Source organism: Chelonia mydas, chromosome 1 (assembly GCF_015237465.2).
Source record: "Chelonia mydas isolate rCheMyd1 chromosome 1, rCheMyd1.pri.v2, whole genome shotgun sequence".
NCBI classification, from domain to species: domain Eukaryota; kingdom Metazoa; phylum Chordata; order Testudines; family Cheloniidae; genus Chelonia; species Chelonia mydas.
This window is the reverse complement of record NC_057849.1, coordinates 282757402-282782787: the sequence shown is the minus strand read 5'-3', so window position 1 is coordinate 282782787 and position 25386 is coordinate 282757402. Positions and strand designations below refer to the sequence as shown.

Genomic DNA, 25386 nt, shown 5'->3' with positions numbered 1-25386 from the left:
CAATAAGAACAATCCAGAACATCACTAAGGTGCTCTGGCAGACTCTAGCCTCAATACCACCCATCACTAAAGGGGTGGAAAGACGCTATTCTGTGCCTCAGAAAGGGTAGAAACACCTTTTCACCCATCCCCAATTGCGGACTCTGGTGGTTGATGCGGCAAATCATAAGGAGCTGCAAGGGCAGCCAGGTCCCGTGCCTCAGTCATGGAATGCTAAGAAGCTGGACCTTTTTAGGCCAAAAGGTCTACTCAACCGGGGGGCTCCAGCTTTGAGTGATCAACCAGCAAGCGGTACTTAGTCACTGTGCTTTCAATTAGTGGAGCTCGTTGGCAAAGTTCCAGGAGTTACTATAGGCTGACTTGCGCAATGGGTTTAGTGCACTCCTTGAGGAGGGCAGGGTGGCCTCGAGAACCTCCCTCCAGGCCGCGTTAGACACGGACTGGGCGGCTTGGACTATGGTCACTGCCACTACAGTGAGGCACAGTGTGTGGCTGCAGGTGTCGGGGATACTACCTGAGGACCAGAACACAATTCAGGACCTCCGCTTTGACTGTGCAGGCCTGTTTGCCCAAAATACAGACTCTCGCCTGCACAGCCTTAAGGCCTCGCGGGCGACTTTTAAGTGTTTGGGGATCCCCACCCCTGCACCCCAAAGAAAGCCTTTTAAGCCTCAGCCCCCGTCCCATTTCTACTCTGGGCCTCCCAGGTGAGACTCATCCAAGAGATGGGGCAGAAATAATAAGAGGTGCCCGCCACAGTTACCCTCCCCCCTCGCATTCTCGAGTCTCTCCATTGGTGGCTGCAGCCACAAGTGGTCTGTGTGGGAGTACCCTTTGCCAAACCCCAACCTATGCTATCCCTAGTCACGGAAGCCTCTGCGCTTGGTTGGGAAGCGCATCTGGGCAATATCAGAACCCAAGGCCTGTGGTCCCACACAGAACTATCACTGCATATCAATGTAAGGGAGCTGAGGGCAGTTCATCTGGCATGCCAAGCATTCCAGGCCTGCCTTCAGGGCGCATGAGTGTCGGTACTGACGGACAACACTGCAGCAATGTTCTATGTAAACAAACAGGGTGGTGCTCCCTCCACTCCCCTTGCCGAGAAGCCCTTGAGCTGTGGAACTTTTGCATCACCCCCTCGATACACCCAGAGGCGTTGCACCTAGGTGGGCACAACAAGCTAGCCGATCGCCTCAGCCGCTCATTTCACAGTCACAACTGGTTCCTCAGGCCGGACATCGCGCACTCGATTTTCCAGAGGTGGCGCTTTCCCCACATATACCTGTTCGCAATGCAGAGCAACAGGAAGTGCCAGCGGTTCTGCTCTTTCCTGAACCACAGCCCAGGCTCCATCATGGACGCCTTTCATGGACAAGTCACCTGCTAGATGCATTCCCCCCCCCCCCCGGCCCCAGACACAAAGTCCTCCTCAAGACTCGTCGGGATGGGGCTTTCTTGATCCTCATAGCGCCAGCATGGCCCCGCCAGCACTGGTTCACCATGTTGTTGAACCTCTCTGTGGATAGACCAGTAGCCCTTCCTGCGTGCCCGACCCTCATCACACAGGACCACGGCCGTCTACAACACCCCAACCTGGAGTCCCTCCACCTCATGGTGTGGAAACTCTATGGCTGAACCCTCTTGAGCTTCAGTGTTCGGACCCAGTGAGGGAGGTCCTTCTGGGAAGTAGGAAACCCTCCACTCTTGCCTCGAACCTGGCAAAGTGGAAGCACTTTTCCATCTGGTCTCTGCAGAGGGGCACCAAACCGTAGCTAACCCCAATTCCCCTTGTTTTGGACTACCTGTAATACCTCAAGCAGCAAGGGTTGGCAATATCATCTCTCAGGGTACAACTGGCTGCCATTTTGGCCTTCCACCTGGGGGCAGCAAGTAAGTCAGTCTTCAGCAATCCCATGGTGGACCGGTTTCTCAAGGGCTTGGACAGACTTTATCCCCAGGTACGATGGCCCGTTCCCCAGTGGGACCTCAACCTGGTCCTTTCTGCACTCATGGGGCCCCCTTTCGAGCCCATGGCAACCTGCTCTCTGTCCTACCTTTCCTGGAAGGTGCCCTTTCTGGTGGCCATAACCTCAGCCAGAAGGGTATCCGAGCTCAGAGTGCTGACTTCTGAGCCCTCCTATATGGTCTTTTATAAAGACCAGGTGCAGCTACGCCCTCACCCTGCGTTTCTGCCGAAGATAGTCTCCCAGTTTCATGTGAACTAAGATATATTTTTACCTATGTTCTTCCCTAAGCCTCATGCCAGTAACAGAGCGTACATATTCCATTCCCTGGATGTTAGGCGTGCCCTAGCATTCTACATTGAGCGTACAAAGCCATTTCGTAAGTCACCACAGCTCTTTATTGCAATCGCAGAAAGGATGAGGGGGCTCCCGATCTTGTCCCAGCACATTTCATCACGGATCAAGTCCTGTATCAGGACGTGCTACAACCTGGCTAAAATTCCAACCCCTCCACTTACAGCGCACTCCATGACAGTACAGGTGTCATCCGCGGCATTCCTGGCGCAGGTCCCTAACCAGGACATATGCAAGGCAGCAACGTGGTCTTCCATTCACACCTTCACGTCACACTACACCATTACCAAACAGGCAAGCCTTTGGCAGGGCGGCCCTGCACTCAGCAACCAGGTGAACTCGGACCCCTCCCCCAGGGAAACTGCTTGGAAGTCACCTATTGGAATGCACATGAGCAATCACTCGAGGAAAAAATGGTTACCTACCTCTCGTAACTGTTGTTCTTTGAGATGTGTTGCTTATGTCCATTCCAAATCCCACCCGTCTCCCCTCTGTCGGAGTATTCTGGCAAGAAGGAACTGAGCAGGCAGTCGGTCGGCAGGGACCTATATTCACCACCATGAAGGCACCACTCCAGGGGTCTCCACAGCCGACCTGATGGGAACCACTAGGGGAAAAACCTTCCAACAATCCAGCACGCGCACACCTATTGGAATGGACATGAGCAACACATCATGAAGAACAGTTACGAGAGGTAAGTAACCGTTTTTTCTGCGAGGCATTCATCCATTTAGCTATGACCTGAGGATGTGTTCATTAAATTGAGACCATGCAGACCATAAGGACCTATGACCAGCTTTTCTGAGTTTCCTGTAGACACGTTCGATTAAATTTGCCATTGTGGGAAGAAATAAAAATGCCTTATTTGCCTTTTAGGCCATAAATACCAAATATCCTACTTCAGTGTGTGTAATGTGGCCCCCTCTAAACACAAGAAAAAGTGTGTTGAGATAACCTTGGTTTCAGAGTAACAGCTGTGTTAGTCTGTATTCGCAAAAAGAAAAGGAGTACTTGTGGCACCTTAGAGACTAACCAATTTATTTGAGCATAAGCTTTCGTGAGCTACAGCTCACTTCATCGGATGCATACTGTGGAAAGTGTAGAAGATCTTTTATTCATGCTTTGTGTGTATAAAAGATCTTCTACACTTTCCACAGTATGCATCCGATGAAGTGAGCTGTAGCTCACGAAAGCTTATGCTCAAATAAATTGGTTAGTCTCTAAGGTGCCACAAGTACTCCTTTTCTTTTTGAGATAGACACATCTTAGGGATGCTTTGGGGCGCTCTCCTTGGTGATGTTTTGAGAATCACAAAATTTAAAATTTAAATTCAACCCATCCATTTTCAATAACCAGAGTTCCAAAAGGATTTTCCCTTCCCTTATTAAGTTAGCAGTTTCTTATAAAATAGAGCCCAAGTTCAGCAGCATACTTCAGTATGTGCCAAAAATTTAATTGACTTAACGGGGACTGTTCACATGTTTAAACTTAAGTGTGTGCTTACATACCTTGCTGAATGAGGGCCCTGATCTCCAACTTAATGCCTCTAAGTTGAATTGACCTTTATTTCTAGAATTCAGGAAGGAATCCTTTTTAATATTATCCATCATTTTCTTATTAAATCTTCTGTAACTTACATGAAGCAAATCAGAAGCCATAATTAGGAATAAACTAGTCATTCTAAGAAGCCAGTGTATGTTAAGTGCCAGGACTGAGCGGAATATTTCAATGTTGATCTGAAAGATGAAAAGATAAGACAAGATTTTAGGCATCTGTTAATGGGAATGTGAGATAGAAACATCTCTCATTGTGAGAAGTTCCTAATGGCATGGGAATCAATTATATCAGCATCACAGAGTAAACCAGAGCACCTTCATAGCCTATAAGTGTTTCTGTCTACATAAGTGTATAGTACCACTATATAAAATACCAAAACTGTAGTATGTACCACTTTCTTGTGACATTTATCCAAGAAATACCACCTCTGTTCAGTCTGAAACAGGCTTATGGAAAACCATTTGAATTCTCTCTTCTCCACCCCCCCTTTTTGGGGGTGGGGTGGGGTAAGTGTTGCAAGATCAATTTAGTCAGATATCTTCTGGGACAGCTTGGTATCTCATGTTCTCAGTAAGAATGTCATAGTTCAGCTAGACTTCCCCAACTGAGTACATTGCTATTGGATCAATGGCCATTTTTATAGTCTTTCCACCTTTGTTCTCAGGCCAAGACAATTTGAATTATCTTTTCAAATAACAGTTCATGACACAGTAAATTGTGATTATTTTTGTAATTCCTCAGAACAAAAACATTGTCTTCCAAGATTTGTTCTTTATTAAGCCATGCTGTTAGTTATGGTTCCATTATCCTCTACTATAATTTTTTTTCTCTTAATCTTTGTTTCAGTATTTTACTGGCTATAGAAATGTCCAGTGCTAATTGTCCAGTACCTCTAAGTTCTCTGATTTTTCAAAACATAATTGTAAGTGCTACAAGTAGTTTGATAGCTAATTACTTAATTGTTATGTATATCGGTTACCAGCTATTAATGTTCATATTTTCTTAATATTCCGTCATCTACTCTTAACCAACAGATTTTCTGGAATCTCCCTTTCAGCTTAATTGTTCGACTCCTCTTCCCTATGAATATTTCTAAATGCTATCTTGAGTCCACTTAATCTTCTTGGCTAGCGCTAATTCATACTATTTTTCTATTGCCTCTTCTAGACATCACTGTGACTTCTTATTTGGATGTCTCACTCATAAATTCCACTATAGGTTTTTCTTTTAACTTCACGTCTTTGTCTCATAAATTCACAATAGCTGGTTTTTGTTCCTTGTAGTTTTCTTTTTCTGAGGAATTGAGATTTGTCATGCCTCACTTATGTGACATTCTTGAATTTTACAATTTTTATACACTGGTGGATTTTAATAGATATCTTATTTCCCCCCAGATTTGCTTTCCTAAAACAACTGCACTGTTCTGTGAACCTATCCCTTTCTATACTGAATTCAGGTAGCTTATGGTCACTGGTTCCAAGCTTCCTTAACATTTTCCTATTCTAAATCAGTTATTCGTTATTAGTAAAATGTAGGTGTAGAGTGGCTTTTCCTCTGGCTAGTCTTCTTACTTTGAGTCATTAAATTGTCCTCTGTATACCTTGAAAAAATTTCTCTAGTGATGTGTGTGTGGTTGTATTTATTGTTCCAGAAGCAACTGAGTGGGATGTTTGAGACCATTGAAAGTGAAGTTTGATATTAACATCAGTATGATATTACAAACTTTAGGTATTGTTTTTTAGAGCAATGAAGTATCTATCTTTCTATGTCCTTTTGGTAACAACTTGTTTGTTTTGTTTTTAATATAGATGCTGGCATCACCATCTACATCAGGTCAGCTGTCTCAGTTTGGGGCAAGTTTATACGGGCAACAAAGTAAGTACTCTGTTTATTATTAATATGCTTCTTTTATGATGTATGGATGTGCCATTTTTACATCTTGAGGGAGAATATGCATATTGTTTTTTCTGTTAATTACATAGGAGAGGTTACATGTCTTTTTATGTGTGTGACCTGTGCCAGATACATTTTAGGTCTGGGTTTGTAGTTTTTTATGCATTTGCCATGATTTGATGGCATACAGTTGCTAAATAAATATCACCAGAATAGTCTATAGTTAAATACGGTATAAAGAATATCTGTGGCTTAGCCATGACTTTTAAAAAGAAAACTAAAATAAGAGTCCGAAATAAACCTAGTTTTCCGAATAATAGATACAGAATCAAGTGAATAGCTTGATTTGTAATGTGCTATTGTATACCCACAAAAGGCAAATTGATTCTCTTCTAAAAATTGGTCATTCTTAATTCTGTCTGTAAAATGTGAGGTACTAAAGCTGGGGAAAATATTCAAGGTTAATAGTTATTTTTCCACCCTCCATTTCTTCCTTTTCTCCCTGCATCTGTTAAAAGTTTAAATTAGCAGTTGCAGAAAGACTGGTTGTGTGCTTTACAGGAGGATTTTAAGTATTTTACCACCTCCTGAGTAGACTTGATTGGAATTTTCTAGTCAATTTCCATTGGCAGCAGACACTGTATGTAAAGTATCTTCTAGGGTATTTTAGCAAGTGACTTTTTTAGCTGGAAAGGGCAAGTGTATTGTCTCCTAGAAGATGCAGTCTTTCTGATACAGTATTTAATTTTTCTTTGAATAACATTCAAGCTCTTAATAGCAAGAGTGGTTGCCCCACAGATTGTTGATGAGTAACAGTGTTAGACCTACTGGTACATTCATTCCAATGATGAATTTTCTTTAAATCCATTTCTAGGCAATCTGGGAGTGAAGCTTTATTCTCATTTTTGGGGCCTTAATCTGGCATTGTTGAGCCTCTTTTAGTCTCCACTATCTTTATAGCTTGGGGCTGTAGCTATTTTTGTACCTTTTTATTCATTGCAGTTGTATTCATTATGCCCATTAAGTCACCCAGATGATCTAATAGATTTTTCTTAACAACCTGATATTTCAGTCAGTTCTGGCTGTGATGCCTAAAGTGCAATCTATCTTAAGTGGAATCATGCTTAAAGTAGAGGGTAATACTAGAACAGGCTTCTATTTCTTCCCAAAGTCTGGAATGCCATGCTTGGGACTAGATGATGTTTAACCATTAAAATGTTTTATGGAAGAATAAAACTGAACATGCCAACATACTTAGAATTGGAGTAGTGGCATCTGCTTCATTATCCAGCTATGTATGTGCCTTCTTCTGGAATAGGATTACTGTAAATCTGAGTTAAAGAAACCCAATTTCCAGGCACAAAATTAGCTTTTTATTTTTTTTCTCCAATGGTCAACTGAAGTCATTGGTATTAGAAGTATTAACATGGGAAAGTGAAAGAGAGAAAAATAGATTTCAGCTGTCCATCCACAAATTTACAATGAGACTTGGAGGATCAAACTCCATCTGTTTTACATATATTCAGATATAAAAAAATATTCTATCGCTGGCAATTGCAGAGAGTTTGAATTTTCACTGTGCGGGCCAGCTGAAATCTATTTTTCTCTCTTTCACTTTCCGCAGAGAATGCTTCCTATGTTTTGCACTGTGAGGTCAACTTCTAAATCAGTTCCTTAGAGATCTAGTTTACCACCATGCTGCCAAACCAATTGACCAGTTATGAGGAATATTTTTTTAGCTGCACTGTAATATACATGCTAGTTTTGTTTCTCCATATATATTACATGAAATTTCCTTTTTATTATATTTGGACATAATTCAGAATTTTCTTTTTCAAATTTAAATAGAAAAATTGATTTGTGAATCAGGAGAAAGTCATACACAATATTTGGAAATGTCCTCAGAAAACGAAAGAGAGCATTTCTCCACAGAGTATTTTTTTTGTCCCAATTGTTTTAAATACTGTGAATTTCCATTTTATTTGTCTTTCACGCTGAAATGGTTTCTTTATTTTCTGTATACACCCACACATTTATGGTGAAGCATTTGTTGAACACAATAATATTTAACGTGTATTATGGCATTCACAATGATTTTTATTATATTAGTGGACAGTTAAAATCTCACTTTTCTCTTATTTCAGAACATTAGACTTAAATTAATTACAGATACTGAATTTCTCTGGTCAAGAAGAAGCACTTTATACTTGACAGAACAATTCTAAAAAGCATACTATTTGAAAACTAAATTATTAATATTTGTATGAAAGATGTTCGTATTGTTTTGCATAAGATGAAATAGTGTTTTCAACACAGGCCAAGTGTGTATCTGCTTATACTTTCTGAAAATGTATCTTCTAATTGAAATTTTACATAAATCTAAATGTACTATATTTAGTGTAAAATCATTCTAAATTGTGTAAGTAGCCTATTCTAGAAATAGCATTTGTCTAATGTTGGGGGCGGGGGGGTCCAGTTACAACTATTACTCTTTGCCAAATACATATTTTTCTATTTAATTATTAAGTGTTTTTAAAAATGAGTGTGATTTTTTTTCCCTACTTTCATTTTAAAAATGCTCTTATGAAGTGCATGTGGACTCAATCAAATATATATTGTTTTTAATGCTTACATGAAATGCTGTTTGACATAGCTTTTTAGAAGATAAACATGATGCCAATAGATGACAAAAAATAAAAATTCTTAAACAAGATTGTAAGACACTTTAAAGAAGAACATTAAGTCTTGCTTATCGCTTATATAATTAAAGATTTTTCAAAATACAAAATGAGAGTCAGGACACTCTTTTATACTATTCCTTCAGTTTTAAAACTATATTTCAGTACTGAGTCTAATAAACCAGTCGGAACATAAAACCTGCAAATTACTGATATAAAATTAAACCTGTAACGCTTACTGTAGAATGCAAATATCAATGGAAATGCAATTTTGGTAGTGCTTGTCAAATATGAAAAGCTTTCAAATAAAAAACCTTCTTTCTGAAAATTACAAAAAGACAGCATATTTGAAATAACTGAGTTTAGATCGTGTAAGTAAGGACTTAATTTTTTCACTTCATTTTCTTGCAGAATTACACTAATATTTTTTTTAAAATGTCATATTAGATTAAGTTCCCATCTACACCAGATGGATAACACTTTGTTCCTGATTGCTACATATTTCCACCCCTCTGAATTTTTTTCAATAGGTGCACTAGGCCTTCCAATGAGGGGAATGAGCAACAATACCCCTCAGTTAAATCGCAGCTTATCACAAGGCACTCAGTTACCGAGCCACGTAACGCCAACAACAGGGGTACCAACAATGTCACTTCATACGCCTCCATCTCCGAGCAGGTATTTATTGGTAGCTGATATTTCTGCAATTGCGTTTTTCTGCAGAGCAGTTTTTAAGCATATTTTACCTAAACTACTTTACATTATAGTTAATAAAAAAAGAAAAAAATATTTCCTTTTATGGATCACTGCTTGTGTTGAGGAAAATTATATTTGTAATACAGTGTTTGTATGTGTAAGGATAGTGTTCACTTGCAAATTCTGTTGCAGGAACACAAGACATCATTTGACTGCTTTGGTAAATGTGTAGTTAAAATTGCATGCATGTTATACAGCATTCAGAATATCCAGGGGGTAGGACAGAAGCACTAATATTAACAAAAGATTTTATAAATCTGCTGATTTAGCTATATGATGTTTTCACACTCATAAGACTTTTTTCACTTCATATATTTTTTTATAAGTGTTCTACACTAGACCTGACCAAGGATTTGTCTCGTCTCATTGTATAAAGGAGCATATGGCTTTTTTGAAGAAACCTAAAACTCTGTACCATTTACTGAGAAGTAATTGCTTAAATGATGTGCATTATTGAAATTATTCATAAATCTAGCTTGACTGCGTAAAAAATTGATTATTCGTTCCATTTCTATGCTTAAGTTGAACGGTGTTGTATAGGTTCAACTTTTTGGATGGTTTCTCTCTTTCAGGGGTATATTGCCTATGAATCCTAGGAATATGATGAACCACTCCCAGGTTGGTCAGGGCATTGGAATTCCCAGCAGGACAAACAGCATGAGCAGTTCAGGGTTAGGCAGCCCCAACAGAAGCTCACCTAGCATAATATGTATGCCAAAGCAGCAACCCTCTCGACAACCTTTTACTGTGAACAGGTAAGACTGATTTGGTCAAGCTATATACATGCAGGTATGGGCATGTTCAGCAGCATTCCTGAAATAAAAATCTAGTTTTGTCCATTATTTTAAAGTTTGAAGTGGTGAATTCTTACTGCCAGGAGACTGTGTATCTGCTTTGAAATGTACGTAAGACTCTCTTGATTGAAGCCTTCAAACTAAATTTTGCCTGGCCATTAGTCATCCACTACTGTTCCTGCAAAAATGCATATTTAAACAATTGTTTTTAAAGCGCAAGTTGGCTTTTTTTTGCACATTTTAACTTTAGTACTGGTTATAAGTTACATTAAATGCACTTGGAAAAAAGTAAGGCAAGAATTAAAAATATAATAGTTGTTCTTTGAGAATTGCCTCTGTAGATTCACATGCTTTGGAGTCTTGCGCCTCCGTACTGCAAGCCATGCAACCATTTGGAAAGCAGTGACTTGCCCTCAGCCTCTGTTCCTTTCCTTCCACTCTAGACATAGGTCTCAGAATCATCAATAACTTAACAGTAACACAGCATAAGATAAACTATGTTTGGTTTATATTGATTTTTGAAGTTATCTGTGTATATAAACAATTAAAAAGAATCACTACTGTAGTTTGGTTATAACTGCTTTACCACATCTTATAGTAGTATGTCCACCCAATCGCAGTGTTCCCAGTCCTCATCTTTTCTTCATTTAAATCTCTCTGTACTGTTCGCAAACTAACTCATGTCAGTCATATGCCTTCTCCAACCCAACGTTATGTAAAAGAAGAATGAGAGGGAGAGAAATTTTAAGATAATGTTTTTAATCTCTTAGTTTGTACAATTCATATCCACTTCAAGAAAAGAAGATCTTGATGATCTCCTCAGCCAGCCACAGTAGGGATCTGGCAGCAGTAGTTAAAATCCCTGCCTTGTGGCATGAGAGGGGTCTTTTGCTCCTCTCTCTATAGACTACCTCAGCATGTTTGCTGTAATGAATATCCACAAATAAAGGAGCAAATAAATAATTGTTGTGATTTTGTTTTTGTTTTGTTTTGTTTTTTTTAAAAAAAGCTCATTAACATTAATTGAGATGCCCCTTTTCTTAGTTTTCAACAGTAATTCAGAGATATTGAAATCCCAGTCTGCAATAGCTTTTGAATTATTGTCTTCATCTTTTATACATCATATGTTTTCTTCTTGCGTCCCTCTCCCATTTAGGAAGGGATGCTCACTAGTTTCCAGGTTGCTATTTTTTATTAAAGATATTTCCAGTATGGGGTTATTCATTTGACTTTAAAGGCAAATATGTATCTACAAGACTATAAATACACATGTTAAAGTATACTACAAATGCCAGTATTAACACTAAATTTACAGACATCAGTACTATTGTGGATAAAGTTAAAAACTTCATGAAGATTTTTTGAATTTTTTTGATGGTCACATAATTGATGATCTCTTCCATAAAGTATTTTCTAAACATTTTTCCCAATTTGAACAGTGTGTTGGCTATTTCAAAATTTGTAGAATATTTAACTTTCTCCTCATCAGCTACCTCCATTTTCCTAAAGAGGCAGCACTATGTATTGATATAAAGTTGGATAACACACCGGTAACAAATAACTGTGGGGCAATTTTTTCTCAGGCTGTCTGACCTCTTGTATCTCTCTGAAATCCCTAGTCTGAGGACTCTTTTAATTGCTGGATTTTATTTTATTTATTTATTTGTTGAAATGTGTTGTGTGAAAAGTACTATATATCAGCAGGCTATATTGCATGCCCTTACTAACTACATCAAAATCGACGATTTTGTCCGTGCTCTCACCTCATTTAGAATTCCAGAAGATAACAGAAATCTGTTTCTTCAAGTGGCTGATAGATAAGAGTCAAAGGGTTTGATGCATTCCAAATACACCACCTTGCTGAAGCCAAGCTGAACAGGGTCATTCTGCACTTACTGTTCCCCTACTCAATCTCTTGAACTGTGTTAGGGGAACTGAAAGCAGTTTCTCTTGCCCCTCCAAGGGTGATTACGGCTACTAGTAGGCAAAGCAAGTTGTCTAGTTCCCTGATTGATGTGTGCCCACAGATGGTAAACGGTAAACACAAAAGGTTAAGGGGAATAGCCTTTTTTACTTTCTTTTTTTAGACCTTGGCCTAATTGCTTTTCTTAATAAAGCACGAGCGAAAAAAAGAGTTAGCATGGACAGATCAAGCCGAGATTATCTTGTCAAAATACCCTCTTGACTTTACTGTATCATGTCCCTTAGTAAAGTCAAGATGGTGTCTGCTGTATTCTCTTTATCCATAGATATATCAACTTTGTCATGATTCACTTATGAATTTGTTATTTTAATGCCTATGGCTCTGTTGTCCTTAAGTCTCTGAGCATTTTTCTTAATAGTCTATTGTTAGACGTTTATAATAAAATTATCTTGATTAATTGCCCCATTGTTTACACAGATTTGACAAGTGCAAAGCATAAAACAGTGAAAACTGAATTTGAAACATGAATGCAGGTTTCTTAGCCTGTAGTAACTCAAGTGAGGGGTTAATGAAGTTTCTTCGTTTTCCTTTCTTGTCCTATCTTCTCTCACTCAGTTGAAGTTAAAAAGTGTTTTTTCTTATATCTGAATTTTTGTTTTTGTGCACAGTATGTCTGGATTTGGAATGAACAGGAATCAGGCATTTGGAATGAATAACTCCTTATCAAGTAACATTTTTAATGGAACAGGTGAGTTTCCTTTAAATAGGTAGAGTATAAAGTACAATAGGAGGTATGTATGTTAGCTGGTTAAAACCCCAAATTGTTAAAGATATTTGTCTCTAATTGTGATTTTTTTGTAATTATGCTTAATGGCTTTGTACAGAATTGTTTCCTTTACTTAAGAATATGCACATAAATTGGAACGCTGACATTAAAATATGACAAATGTGTAAATCAGTTTTTAAGATCATATGGAAAATACAAAATACATTTTAGGTAGTAGCACATAGCATAAAAATAACACTTCTGAAATTATACTAGAAATTAATATTTATATTACTTTTAAAGACAAAGTAGAAAGACTTAAATTACACTGAAAATAGTTTGTTTTGCATGGATTTTTTTTTAAAATATACACACATTCATAACAGCCATTCAGTTTCAAAGTCAAAAATAATTTAAAGATCCCGGGACAACAAAGGGATGATCCTGTTAAATGTTCATTACTCTATAGGGGGCGGGAAAGTATCAGTTTAGTATGAAAATATTATGGTGAACAACTTCTTAAACTGTTTTTAGAAATCTTCCCTTATTTCCAACTCCTCTTAGATATAAAAAAGATCCTTTTAAATCAGTAGTCTGGGTTGTGACTGTTTCTAGGAATTCCAGACTGTTCATTTGTATTAAGAAAACTATATATAAAATCATCCAGAAAAATTCTTTACTTTAGGTATGTATGGCTATACTAAGCTTTCAGTATATAACTACAAGGTTATAGTTACATCTTAAAAGTACTGATGATGTCATAAAGTAAAAGGGTAATGCCCAAGTGGTTTGTGTAGTCACTAGAACCCTGTGATGGCATTATAAACCTGTAATTCAAAATTTGTATATACTCTGATACCAGTTGCAAATCGGAATTCATGCCTTACCCTGGGTTTTACTACGTGTCTTCTGCAATTGCTTCATTATTCTGCCTTGTCCTGAGTTAGTAGCGATTAAAGGGCTCCTACAGCGCTGGCACCGATAGTACTACTTCCCCTCTCCAAACCCTTCTCTTGCTAGCTCCCTATTGTCAGTGAAGCCTTTCTTTCCCACTATGGAACCACTGATAACTTCAGTCCTGTAATGTACAGGTACAGTGTCACATTCATGACTCTTAGCATATATTATTGAGTTGTTTTTTTAAAAACAAAAAATGCTCTATAGCCTAGCTTTGTCATCTAGGCTTTTTTTTTTTAAATTTATACAGAATACTGATAGAAACATGAAGAGAAAATGAAGTGTTCTCCTACCTTTTAGTGGTGGGATTTTATTTCTTCAGCATATCATCTATTGTTAGCACTGTAAACCATGGAAATCACATCTTGGTGACAGGAGGTGGTGTGCATTTGAATATTTTAAAAAAATCAGTTTGTTTGAATGTACATGTTCGTGAAAAGAAAATATTTCTGATCCTTTTATTGTTTTATGAAGAAAAACTTGATTTCATGTATTGCAGTCCCTGTGTAAAAAATTCAAGGGGATTAAAAAATGGAGTGCTTTTTATTTTAGATGGAAGTGAAAATGTGACAGGATTGGACCTTTCAGATTTTCCAGCACTAGCAGACAGAAATAGAAGGGAAGGAAGTGGCAACCCAACTCCATTAATAAACCCATTAGCTGGAAGGGCTCCGTATGGTAAGAATGTGCTTCTGAAAACTTTGTTGAATAAAATAAATGTTTACTTGCCTGATTCACCTATGGCTGTTTGTAATATGTTGTTATGAGACAGTGGGTAACATTTTAAAAAGTGCCTAGGTCCCATTGACCGTCAATAAGACTTAGGCTCCTAAGTCATATTTTCAAAAGTGACTGAGACACTTACAATCTGGTCACCTTGATGCTTTTGAAAACAGTACCCAACATCTCTTCAGTTAGAATTGACTTCAAACATGTTGCAAGTTGTTATAATTCAGCTGTTTAAATTCACCTTTGATTGAAAACTGGCAATTTTTTTCAGTCTGGATATGCATATTTTTAAATAGCTTCAGTTTTTTGTTTCCTGTCAAATTGATTGCCTGTCTTTTAGATGTCTGTTGGTCAAAATGTCACAGCATACCTTGTAAATAATTGATTTTAGAAATAAAATCTGACTGGTACAGTTATTAACATTAAAAAGTCAGCATTTGCTAAGAGATGTGACATCCTATCAGAGATGCTACAGTTTCCTCCTATACTGTGCTACCTATTGGCTTTTTAATAGTGAACATAGTACTTGATGCTTATTGATTTTTTTTTTTTAAATAGATACCAATCTTATGCAATAGAACTACTTGTAGAATAGTTAAAAATTATCTTTGCTCATGTGATTTCTAGAATAAGTCACCAGGGTAGCTTAGCCTCAAAGTACAACTTTTTCTTATTTCTTAATATATGTTTGCACTGCATATCACTTGGGCATATAACTTGCAGTTATATAAATTATCATTGGGTACTACAAGAAAGAGGGTATTAAGTTCTTTTTAGCTCATTCTCCAAATTTCTGACAGAAAAAGCTCTATTACCTTTAGAATATCAATCAGCATTTTGCTAAAAGATCTTATTTGCTTCTATAAATGCCAGAATCCATTTATTCAGAAGAAAGAAGAAACAGGATTCAGTCAACCTATTTCCTAAATTGAAAAAAAAAGGGAGCTCTGATCTCTTCTTGGCCTCAGAACACTGGAAAATGTCTAATGTCAACTTGTATCGATACTTTTGCTCATCTACACCTATCCAGAACCTCTGGAAGATGAGCTCTAGGTTTCCTTCTGTCTGCATTTACCCTGCATCATAGGTCTGAGGAGTAATTTGTAGCCAGATTACTATATTATTTCTGTATGTCTGAGCAAGAGGCTGACCCCTGGAGTCTTTTTTTTTTTTTTTTTTTTTTTTTTTAATATTGGCATAATAAATAATGCTGCTCTTCAGTCCCTGGATCCCATCTTCCAGTATGAATGACCTACTTTTCTGAAATTAGGGTCAGAGCATTGAGGTCCGCTGATATCTGTAGACTTGCATTTTTCCTACTGTTTAAGTCACTGGCAAGTATAACATAGTGATGTTCTATTGCAAATTACCTGCATGTCTACTTAAAATATATAAGCCTAACCAAGTTTCAGAAAACATTTTCAGAATTTAAAGGAAAACAGATTTCAGTTTAAAAAGATCTGTACTATCAAAACACTATTGCCTTCCTTTTTATCAAATTGCTTTAATATTTGAAAAACTCCTCTCAAGGTTCTTCTGCTTATTCAGATGTTGTGTAAGATGTTTAGTGTTAATAATAGTAAAACTATTGGGCCTAATTAATTCTTACTGTAACTTCAATAAAAACAGTGCAGTTGTGCTAGTTATGAATTTGGTCCCAAAGTTTTCTTCTACATCTAATTTAAATAAGAGAACTGAGTCAGTGACGTACGGTTCCAGTAAACCAACACACTTTCATTTTTTTCATATTTCCTGTTCTTTTAAAGTCTGTTGCACTTCACCACTCGCTCATAAAAATGTTATGCAGCAGCAGAAAAATGTTTTCATAAGTTATTAATATTGTACTTGCTCTCATTTGGATCATAGTCGGAATGGTAACAAAACCAGCAAGTGAGCAATCCCAGGACTTCTCAATACACAATGAAGATTTTCCAGCATTACCAGGCTCCAGTTACAAAGATCCAACATCAAGTAATGATGACAGTAAATCTGTAAGTAAATGTTAAAACTTTATTTTTTCCCTCCAGTTCATTTGTTTTTCAACAACTTTAGTTTAAAATTGGCAATAAAGCAATTTGAGTACACTTGTACTTCCAGGGTACAAATTTTAAGAGGTCTTCTATAAACTACTCAGTAATTGAAATATCACTATATGTACTATGCAGATTGGCTCTCCTAGGGAATCACTTGTGTTCTAACCATGAAAATGACCTTGATAACAGATTATTTGGGGTGGAGGGAAATCAAATTACTTTCTCAGTTTCAAAAAGTCCTGTGTACTTTTATGTACACTTTTGGAGCTAGAAAACCTGAGTTTAATTGTTTCTTTCAGGTATATATCACAAAGTTTGCTTCTAGAATCAAGATATAATTGTTCTAAAATTCCCCGTGCTGAGTTTTAACATAGCTGAACTGGAAGTATTTCCCTCCCTCTTCTTAGCTAGATTCACATGTTACTTTCTCCAATAACAACAATAATACTTTCCACACTACAGCACCTTCCACTGAGGTTCTCAACATTCTTTACAAACGTAATGAGTTAAGTCTCGCAATGTCCCTGAGAGCTAGGTAAATATTGTTATTCCGCATTTTTTTTTTTTTTTTTATAGATAGGGAAATAATGGCACAGGGATAAAGTGATCTTAACCAAATATCACACAGGAAATCTGTGTCATAGTCAGGAATTAAGATTTCTAACTCCTAATACCTTAACGACCAGACTGTTCTGCATCCTTTTAGTTATTACATCTTTACATGTATAAGTTTATTGATTCTGAAAGTTTGGTAATATTGGTATCGATCAGCAATGTGAATATTAATAGTGTAATTGCATGGTTCGGGGTTGTTTGTCCTCAGCTATCCATATTCCAGTGTAGTTTGATGATAGCAAGGTTTGGCAAATATTGGTGGGTTTTTGTGATTCTAGTTTGTCACTCATATTGTTACATATACAGTATTTACTGGACAGAGGACATGAAACATTTAAATAAGAATAAACTTGAAAAAAGATGGTTTTTTTCCTCTTCAGTTAATGTGGCAAGCCATGAGTGGCAGAGGTATTAAACTGTTTAATCCAGTTAGTTAGGAACTGTTTAATCCAACTCAAGTTCTTTGATCTTTGATTTCATTAATCAACTATAGGTAGTATGTAATGTTCCATGGAAACAATAAAAATTAAATTCAGGGGATTTACAAGTAAAATGGAGAATGTTAACTATCTCACCAGTTAAAACCACAGTCCTGGTGCACGTGAGATCATGGAACTGATTTGATAATACAAATCAGACTAGCAAAATGGCTCATGTAAAAAAATCCTAGATTCTATACTTTAATGAGCATTTCAGAGTGGTTGATCTCAACTATGTACAACCAGTTCTGGGTTAATGATTAACTTATTGAACTTTGATGATTCATAGAATTTTCAGTGAAGTATCATGAATCATCGTAACCATGGGAGATTCAACCATTCAGATTGCCAAAATTAGCATTTATCCACATTACACACTTGGTTTTTTGAAGTAGTATAAAGCCTTTGCAAGAAGCTGTTGAAAGATATGGGAGTGAAGTCACTTCGTTGCATGCAGTCCTGCTATCTGTGGAAGTCAAATTCTTCGTTTTTCATTCCCTGGAGGAAGCTGTTAAGGTTTGCCAGTACTGAAAAACAGGAGTGAGAAGCAGACTCAGAGAGGGATTGGATAAAAATTGAACTGATACAATATGATTTTATACAAAGTTGTCCTGTCAGAAAGTTACAGTACTATGCAGGCAGTATGTCCTGATACACGGATGTTCTGCCATTTGAAACGGCAGTATGTCAGTGCACACTAGAAGACTTAGTATGCAGCAGCAAGATCCATGTGGGCAGTTAAGATGCAGCATGCTGAAGCTCTCTAGATTTACACCTGAACTTGCTGCGCACCAAACAGCCTTTTAGACGTGTCTTTAATTTCTTTTGTTGTCCCTTCCTGTGACGTCTTCTCTAGACATTGAGCTCTTCAGAGTAGCATCCTCTCAGTGTGGCGCCATGCATACTGTAGAAATAGTAAATAGAAATGACAGAAAAACAGTTTGTGGCAGTAGAAAGCAAACATTTTATACAGTTTTCTTGTCAAACATAGTGTTATACCTCTCTCCTAACTGGTGAGTGTCAACTGTAGTTTGCTTCCTTCTGTAATTGGTCCTGTTGTTATATCCAACGTCAGCCACTGCAGCTCAGAGGGGCTCTCTATGTGAAGACGAGACTATTGGCAGGCATGTGAAGCGAAGGGCCCATGAGCACCTCCTGTGCCGTGCACTCATTTAGAAATGCAGCCGTTTACACTTCCCGTTAATATTCTGCTCCAAGTGTGTACAAAATATTTAAATATACTGACCTTTTAAATTTGAGATTATAGATTTGGGAGTAGTTCTTATTGTAGGGATTGTAAAAATGACGAAGACATTAATCATACCTAGAGATTGGTGACGGAATACGAGGCCTTCAACTGACTGACAGAGCTGTGGTTTACATTTTGCTCATAAGTAAGCCCTGAAAAGTGTGGAAAACTACGTCTTTGGTTTTAATTCCTTTATATACAAATACCAGGTGCGACAGGGTCGGGCCAGATGGCTACGGGAGAGTAATAGAAGGCAGATATATTAGCCCCAGGCTAAGTAGGTCCCTTTTGCCTGGGTAAGGTAACAGGGAAGGTTCCAGAACAATCAGGAATCTTCTGGAGACAATTAAGACAGGCTGATTAGAACACCAGCAGCCAATCAAGAAGCTGCTAGAATCAATTAAGGAAGGCTAATCAGGGCACCTGGGTTTTAAAAAGAAGCTCACTTCAGTTTGTGGTGTGCATGTGAGGAGCTGGGAGCAAGAGGCACGAGGAGCTGAGAGTGAGAATGCGGACTGTTGGGGGACTGAGGTGTACAAGCATTATCAGACACCAGAAGGAAGGTCCTATGGTGAGGATAAAGAAGGTGTTGGGAGGAGGCCATGGGGAAGTAGCCCAGGGAGTTGTAGCTGTCACACAGCTGTTCCAGGAGGCACTCTAGACCTCTGCATTCCACAGGGCCCTGGGTTGGAACCCAGAGTAGAGGGCGGGCCCGGGTTCCCCCCAAACCTCCCAACTCCTGGTCAGACACAGGAGGAGTCGACCTGGACTGTGGGTTCAGAAAAACGGCCAAGCTGAGAGCTGCTGTGAAGCTCCAAGGCGAGCAAATCCGCCAATAAGCGCAAGACCCACCAAGGTAGAGGAGGAACTTTGTCACACGGTTTTTTTTTTCAAAACTTAAAACTGAATTACCTTGTAGTGTGGCAGGGCACTTCATTTCTTTTGGGATATGAATAATTGAACAGACTTCAGCCTCTCAATACATGTATGGTCCTGTTGATGGCTTTTGAGGAGCACTTTATTCAGAAGGGCTGCTTAACCAACTTTTCCATGTTGGTTTGTTTTCTATCATGCTCACTTGCACAAATTATTTGTTTCTTAATAGAATTTGAGTACATCAGGCAAAACATCTTCTAGTGCAGACGGACCCAAATTCCCTGGAGATAAAAGTTCAACAACGCAAAACAACAACCAGCAGAAAAAAGGGATCCAGGTGCTACCTGATGGTATACTTGAGCCTTTTTTGCTAAATCACTTGAAAATATTTTCAGATGATCTTGTTGATTCCTCCACTTTTTGAAAGGAGAAAATTAATTTGTTGTTCTTGCCTAGGTCGGGTTACCAACATTCCTCAAGGGATGGTGACGGACCAGTTTGGGATGATTGGCTTGTTAACATTCATCAGGGCAGCAGAGACGGACCCGGGAATGGTACATCTTGCATTAGGAAGTGACTTAACAACACTAGGTCTCAATCTCAACTCTCCTGAGTAAGTTCTGTTTTCAGTACTGTCATCAGTTTTGTTTTTATTATGCTGCTGTTCATAATATTGCTTTCATTTAGTTCACATGAATATAAAAAAAACTGCAGATACTTTGACAAATTAAGTTTGAAAATGCAATGACAGTAAGGTAAAGCCTTCATTGATAAGAGAACTGCGCTTCAAGGCATATTGAGATCTTGTTTTGCAAGCTTTCAGTAAGCTAGGAGGCTCTCCTTACGCCCTTAACTTGTTAAGGATTTTTGTCAGGGAAGCTTTAATGCGTTGTTAATAAATTTCATGCAAAAATTATTTTTTAAATAAAAATTTTCCTTGAGGATATTTACATTTAACAATCAGACAGCATTTTTACTGTAAATTAAACTTACAGTGATGTAATAACAAACAGTACACCTTCGTAGTTGTGTAGTATAGTTGTATTGTTATCTTCAAGAGCAGTATACCTTTGAAGTTAACTTCTAATCCAATAGCTATTTTATATTCTCCATGTGCATAATTGTGAGCCTTCCACCATGATATCACAGGGCAGTAAGGGATTTTAAAGAATCTCTTACACCTCTGTGTGGACTACCCACATCACCAGAGCCTATGTTGGGAGGCAGGAGGGGAACAGCTACTGGCATGCTGCTATTTCCCCTTCCATACATGTGGGAAGTGAGCGGAGTATGGCTCCGCCCCCCAACACATCTGCCCACATAGTTGAGCTGCTGTAGAGTGGGAAGTCATTTGAAGCAAGGGAAAAGCAGGAAACAGAGTCACATCTGTTTCTTACCTTGCTTCTGGGGCAGTTCAGCAGCACACTATCTTTTATTCTGGCTGGATTGCAGAATTACAGTGCTGCCTCATCTCTTGAGATACATGGGCAAACTTGGGACAGGGAGCTCTAGAGCTTTTGTTTACTCTGCATAACCTATAAACAGAGTACTAAAAACATAATTAATGTAAAAGGTATTTGATGCATGGCCCACCTGCAGAAGAACCATGCTGAACTTCATAGTTTATTCTCTTTCAAAAAAAAGTCTTTTTTTCACCAAAGATTTGTGTACTATGTTTGTTGAAATTTTATGAATGCACACAATAAACCAGCCAGCAAAACCAGATTGGAGTGGTACATGTAGATGAAAGGAATTCTTTGCACTTCACATTTCTCAGATTATATACACATGAAATAGGTATGTATATGAGTTGAAGAAGAATTGGAGAGAGAGAGAGTGTGTGTAAAACAAGATGAAACAAGAAAGAGTAAGAAGAAAAAAGTGGCATTCTGGAATCTGCACTCCTTATACAGTAATTGGCACTAATTTATATATATCCCTCATGTAAATTGATTATTTTCAGGAATTACTCCATAGTGCATTTATAAACATTTTTTCAGAACATTGTTCCATTAGAGAGACCAGGTGGGTGAGGTAATATCTTCTATTGGACCAACTTCTGTTGGTGAGAGAGACAAGCTTTCAAGCTTACACAGAGTTCCATTGGTATTCTCAGAACTACACTTGTGCACCATAACCACTCTTCTAATACGAATGGATTTAGAGTCTGCAGAATGAAAAATATACATAGTAATTTCTTCAGACTTAGTGCGCTCTTACAGATTGACTTTTTTGAGTGTGATGGATTTTTTCTACTTCACTAAGAACGTGAGAGTTTTAAATAGCTATACTAAGAAATCACTCTTCTCACTACTAGCTCCATAATTTGTAGCATTGATTTAATTTTGACTGTCTGTCTGAGTAGGTGCATCTGCAGGATGTGCACAATATCAGAGTTTTGATATTTCCAATACAGATTGTCCTCCGAAAGGCTATGTTTGAACAATGTGCTTAGAGCAAAGTACATCTGAAATTCAGTATTTTAAAGTAGATTTAAGTGTAATTTAGCACATGGAGCTGAATATTTGAGTTTTTGGTACAATTTTGTCCCACTGTTTGCTAGTAAAACTAGCATTTAAAATCCTTTCGTCTAAATCTCAGGTTATTTATTTTTAGCTTTGGTTATAATCTGTGTAAGACTGTGATATAAAGCTAGTTTTTATTTGGTACTGTTGAAGTGCTGAAAAATAGTAATAGTTTAGAATGACATTTGTCATGGTGGCGATATCTGAAATTAAAGGCACTTTATTGTGGTGGTTTATTGGTATGCTGTGCATCTCCTCAATTTGATAAAAGTCCTAATTGTTAATATACATATCTATGCAGGATTTTACCAATTTGTTGGCATGATTGCTGGTAATTAATTAACTGGATTTTTTTAGTTTTTAATAGGGAATCGTTTCATACAGAGTATTTACTATCGTCCTTGGATGCATATTATTCAAGTGACAACATTTGGTCCGTGTGTGTGTATATTACATATATATTTGTATTGTAATACCTGCTTTTAGTCTGGTTTTGGTCAGTTGATGATACAGATAAAAGATTTGCTATTTTATTTTACTGGCCTCAAAGTTAGTGATACGTATTTGCCTAGTGTGACAGTCAGTTATCACTGCGCTTTAAATCAGCGGTTCTCAACAGGAGTCTTTGAACCCTTTCAGGGAGGCCTGGGGCCCCATGGTTAAAACCCAGAGCCCGAGCCCCAGCTCCGCCCGTGGGGCTGAAGCCAGGACCCACGGGGTTGAAGCTCTGATGTCTGGCACCCCCCCCCCCCCCCCCCCCCCCCCGCAGGGGGCAGCAGGGCTGAATCCTGGAGCCCCGAGTCCTGGTCCTCCCCACAGGGCAGAAGCCCTGAGCCCATAGGCAGAGTTGGGAGGCATGGGGGTGTTGCCTCCCTCCCCCTGAAACTACACTGCAAGAAACTACTCCCCTCCCCACTGGGCCAGGTCAGAACCGGGAAGCCAGAGCCGGGCAGCGTGAGGCAGCTGCTGCTCTGGCTGGTGCCATGGAGCAGGCAGTCTAGGCATTCCCTTGTCTCCTGCTGCTGCGGGGGGTTGAAGCTTCTCCTCAGCTCCCAGCCCCCGTTGCTCACGCAGCTGGTAAAAGCCGACTGGGCAGGGGGACCTTACTCGGTGGCTGGCAGAGCCCTCGGGGAACTGGGACCGCACACAGCCCCTAGCTACCCTTGTCCCTGCACCTTGAGCTACCCCGCTGCCTGCACACAATCCCTAGCTACCCCCTGCCTGCACACAGCCCTTAGGTACCGTACTCGCTACACCCTGAGCTACCCCCCTGCCTGCACACAGCCCCTCGCTTTCCTCCTCCCTGCACCCTAACCTTTCCCCCGGTCTGCACACAGCCCCTAGCCGCCCTCTCTCTGCACCTTGAGCTACCTCCCTACCCGCACACACACCCTAGCTACTCCCTGCCTGCACAGAGCCCTTAGGTAACCTCTCCCTGAACCCTGAGCTGTTTTCAAACTTTTTGAGCTGAGCCCCCCATCTTTGAGTTATAGAGAGAATAGAAGTTGATAAAGTACACATAGGAACTGAAGAGAAATAGTCAAACGAAAGAGTCCTGTTCAGTTACGTCACATGAAGGCAGTCAGCTAAATATTGACAAATTTTATAAGTGCTTTTATACAAGTGCTAGAAGTCTAAATACTAAAATGGATGAACTGGAGTGCCTTGTATTAAATGAGGGTATTGGTATAATAGACGTCACAGAAACTTGCTGGATGATAATCAATAGGACATGATAACGCCAGGGTTTAAAATATATAGGAAAGGCAAAGTGGGTTGTGCTGGTGGGAGAGTGGCATTTTATGTGAAAGAAAGAATAGAATCAAATATAGTAAATACCTTAAATGAATCAAACTGTACCAGAGAATCTCTGTAGATAGAAATTCTGTGCTTCATTAACAAGAGTATACAACTGACAGCTCTCAAACCAGGATGTGACAGTGACTGTGAAATGCTCAGGGAGATTAGAGAGGACACAAAAATTGAATACTTAATAATATAATAATAATAATAGGGATTTAACTAACTGCATGTTGACTAGGTACATGTCAGGGACAGGATGCAGACACAAAATTTCTAGACACCATAAATGACTGCTGCTTGGAGCAGCTAGTCCTGGAACCCCCAAAGGGAGAGGCAATTCTTGATTTAGTCCTAAGCAAAGCACAGAATCTGGTTCAAGAGGTAAATATAGCCGAACCACTCAGTAATAGCAACCATAGTGTAATTTAAATTTAATTTCCTGGGGGAAAGGAAATATCAAAGAAGCCCACCACAGAAGTATTTAACTTCAAAAAGGGGAACTACTCAGAAATGAGGAGGCTAGTTAAATGGAAATTAAAAGGAACAGTCACAAAAAAGAAATGCCTGAAAGCTGCATGGAAGCTTTTTAAAAACACTGTAATAGACACTCAAAGTAAATGTGTACCCCAAATTCAAAACAAAACAAAACAGGACCACAAATGTGCCACCACAGCTAAACAGAGTGAAAGAGGCAGTTAGAGGCAAAAAAGCATCATTTAAAAATTGGAAGTCAAATATTACTGAGGAAAATAGAAAGGAACATAAACTCTGGCAAGTTAAATGTAAAAGTACAATTAGGCAGACCAAGAAATAATTTGAAGAGCAACTAGCAAAACATACTGAAACTATCAGAATTTTTTTAAAACTGTATCAGAAGCAGAAAGCCTGCCAAACAATCAGTGGCACTAAAGAAGCACCCCAGGAAGACAAGGCCATTGTGAGGAAGCTAAATGAATTCTTTGCATCGGCCTTCTCTGCGGAGGATATGACGGAGATTCCCACACCTGCATCATTATTTTTTTGGGTGAAACATCTAAGAAACAGCCCTACATTGAGGTGTCAGCAGAGGCAGTTTTGGAACAAATTGATAAATTTAACCATAATAAATTGCCAGTACCAGATGGTATTCACCCAAGAGATCTGAAGGAACTTAGATATGAAATTGCAGAACTACTAATTGTGGTATGTAACCTATAGCTTAAATCAGCCTCTGTATCAGATGACTGGAGAATAACTAATGTTACACCGATTTTTGAAAAAGGCTCCAGAGGCAATTATAGGCCAGTAAGCCTAACTTCAATACCTGGCAAACTGGTTGAAAGTATTGTAAAAAAACAGAATTATTACATACATAGACGAACACGATTTGTTGGGGAAGAGTCAATACAGCTTTTGTAAAGGGAAATCACGCCTTACCAATCTAGTATGTCA

The 25386-nt window shown here is 38.7% G+C and overlaps 1 protein-coding gene across 5 annotated transcripts in view; it reads left to right on the top strand.

The window, feature by feature from the left end:
* Positions 1 to 25386, top strand: part of CNOT2 (CCR4-NOT transcription complex subunit 2) — a 149294-nt gene that overhangs the window by 106507 nt on the left and 17401 nt on the right. For all 5 annotated transcript variants that reach the window (XM_037886601.2, XM_037886599.2, XM_037886580.2 and 2 more), the window contains 8 exons: positions 5687 to 5753; positions 8980 to 9127; positions 9778 to 9960; positions 12592 to 12671; positions 14199 to 14324; positions 16242 to 16366; positions 19857 to 19977; positions 20084 to 20240. In XM_037886601.2, the coding sequence (XP_037742529.1) occupies positions 5687 to 5753; positions 8980 to 9127; positions 9778 to 9960; positions 12592 to 12671; positions 14199 to 14324; positions 16242 to 16366; positions 19857 to 19977; positions 20084 to 20240 (1007 nt within the window). The remainder of the gene's footprint in view (positions 1 to 5686; positions 5754 to 8979; positions 9128 to 9777; positions 9961 to 12591; positions 12672 to 14198; positions 14325 to 16241; positions 16367 to 19856; positions 19978 to 20083; positions 20241 to 25386) is intronic.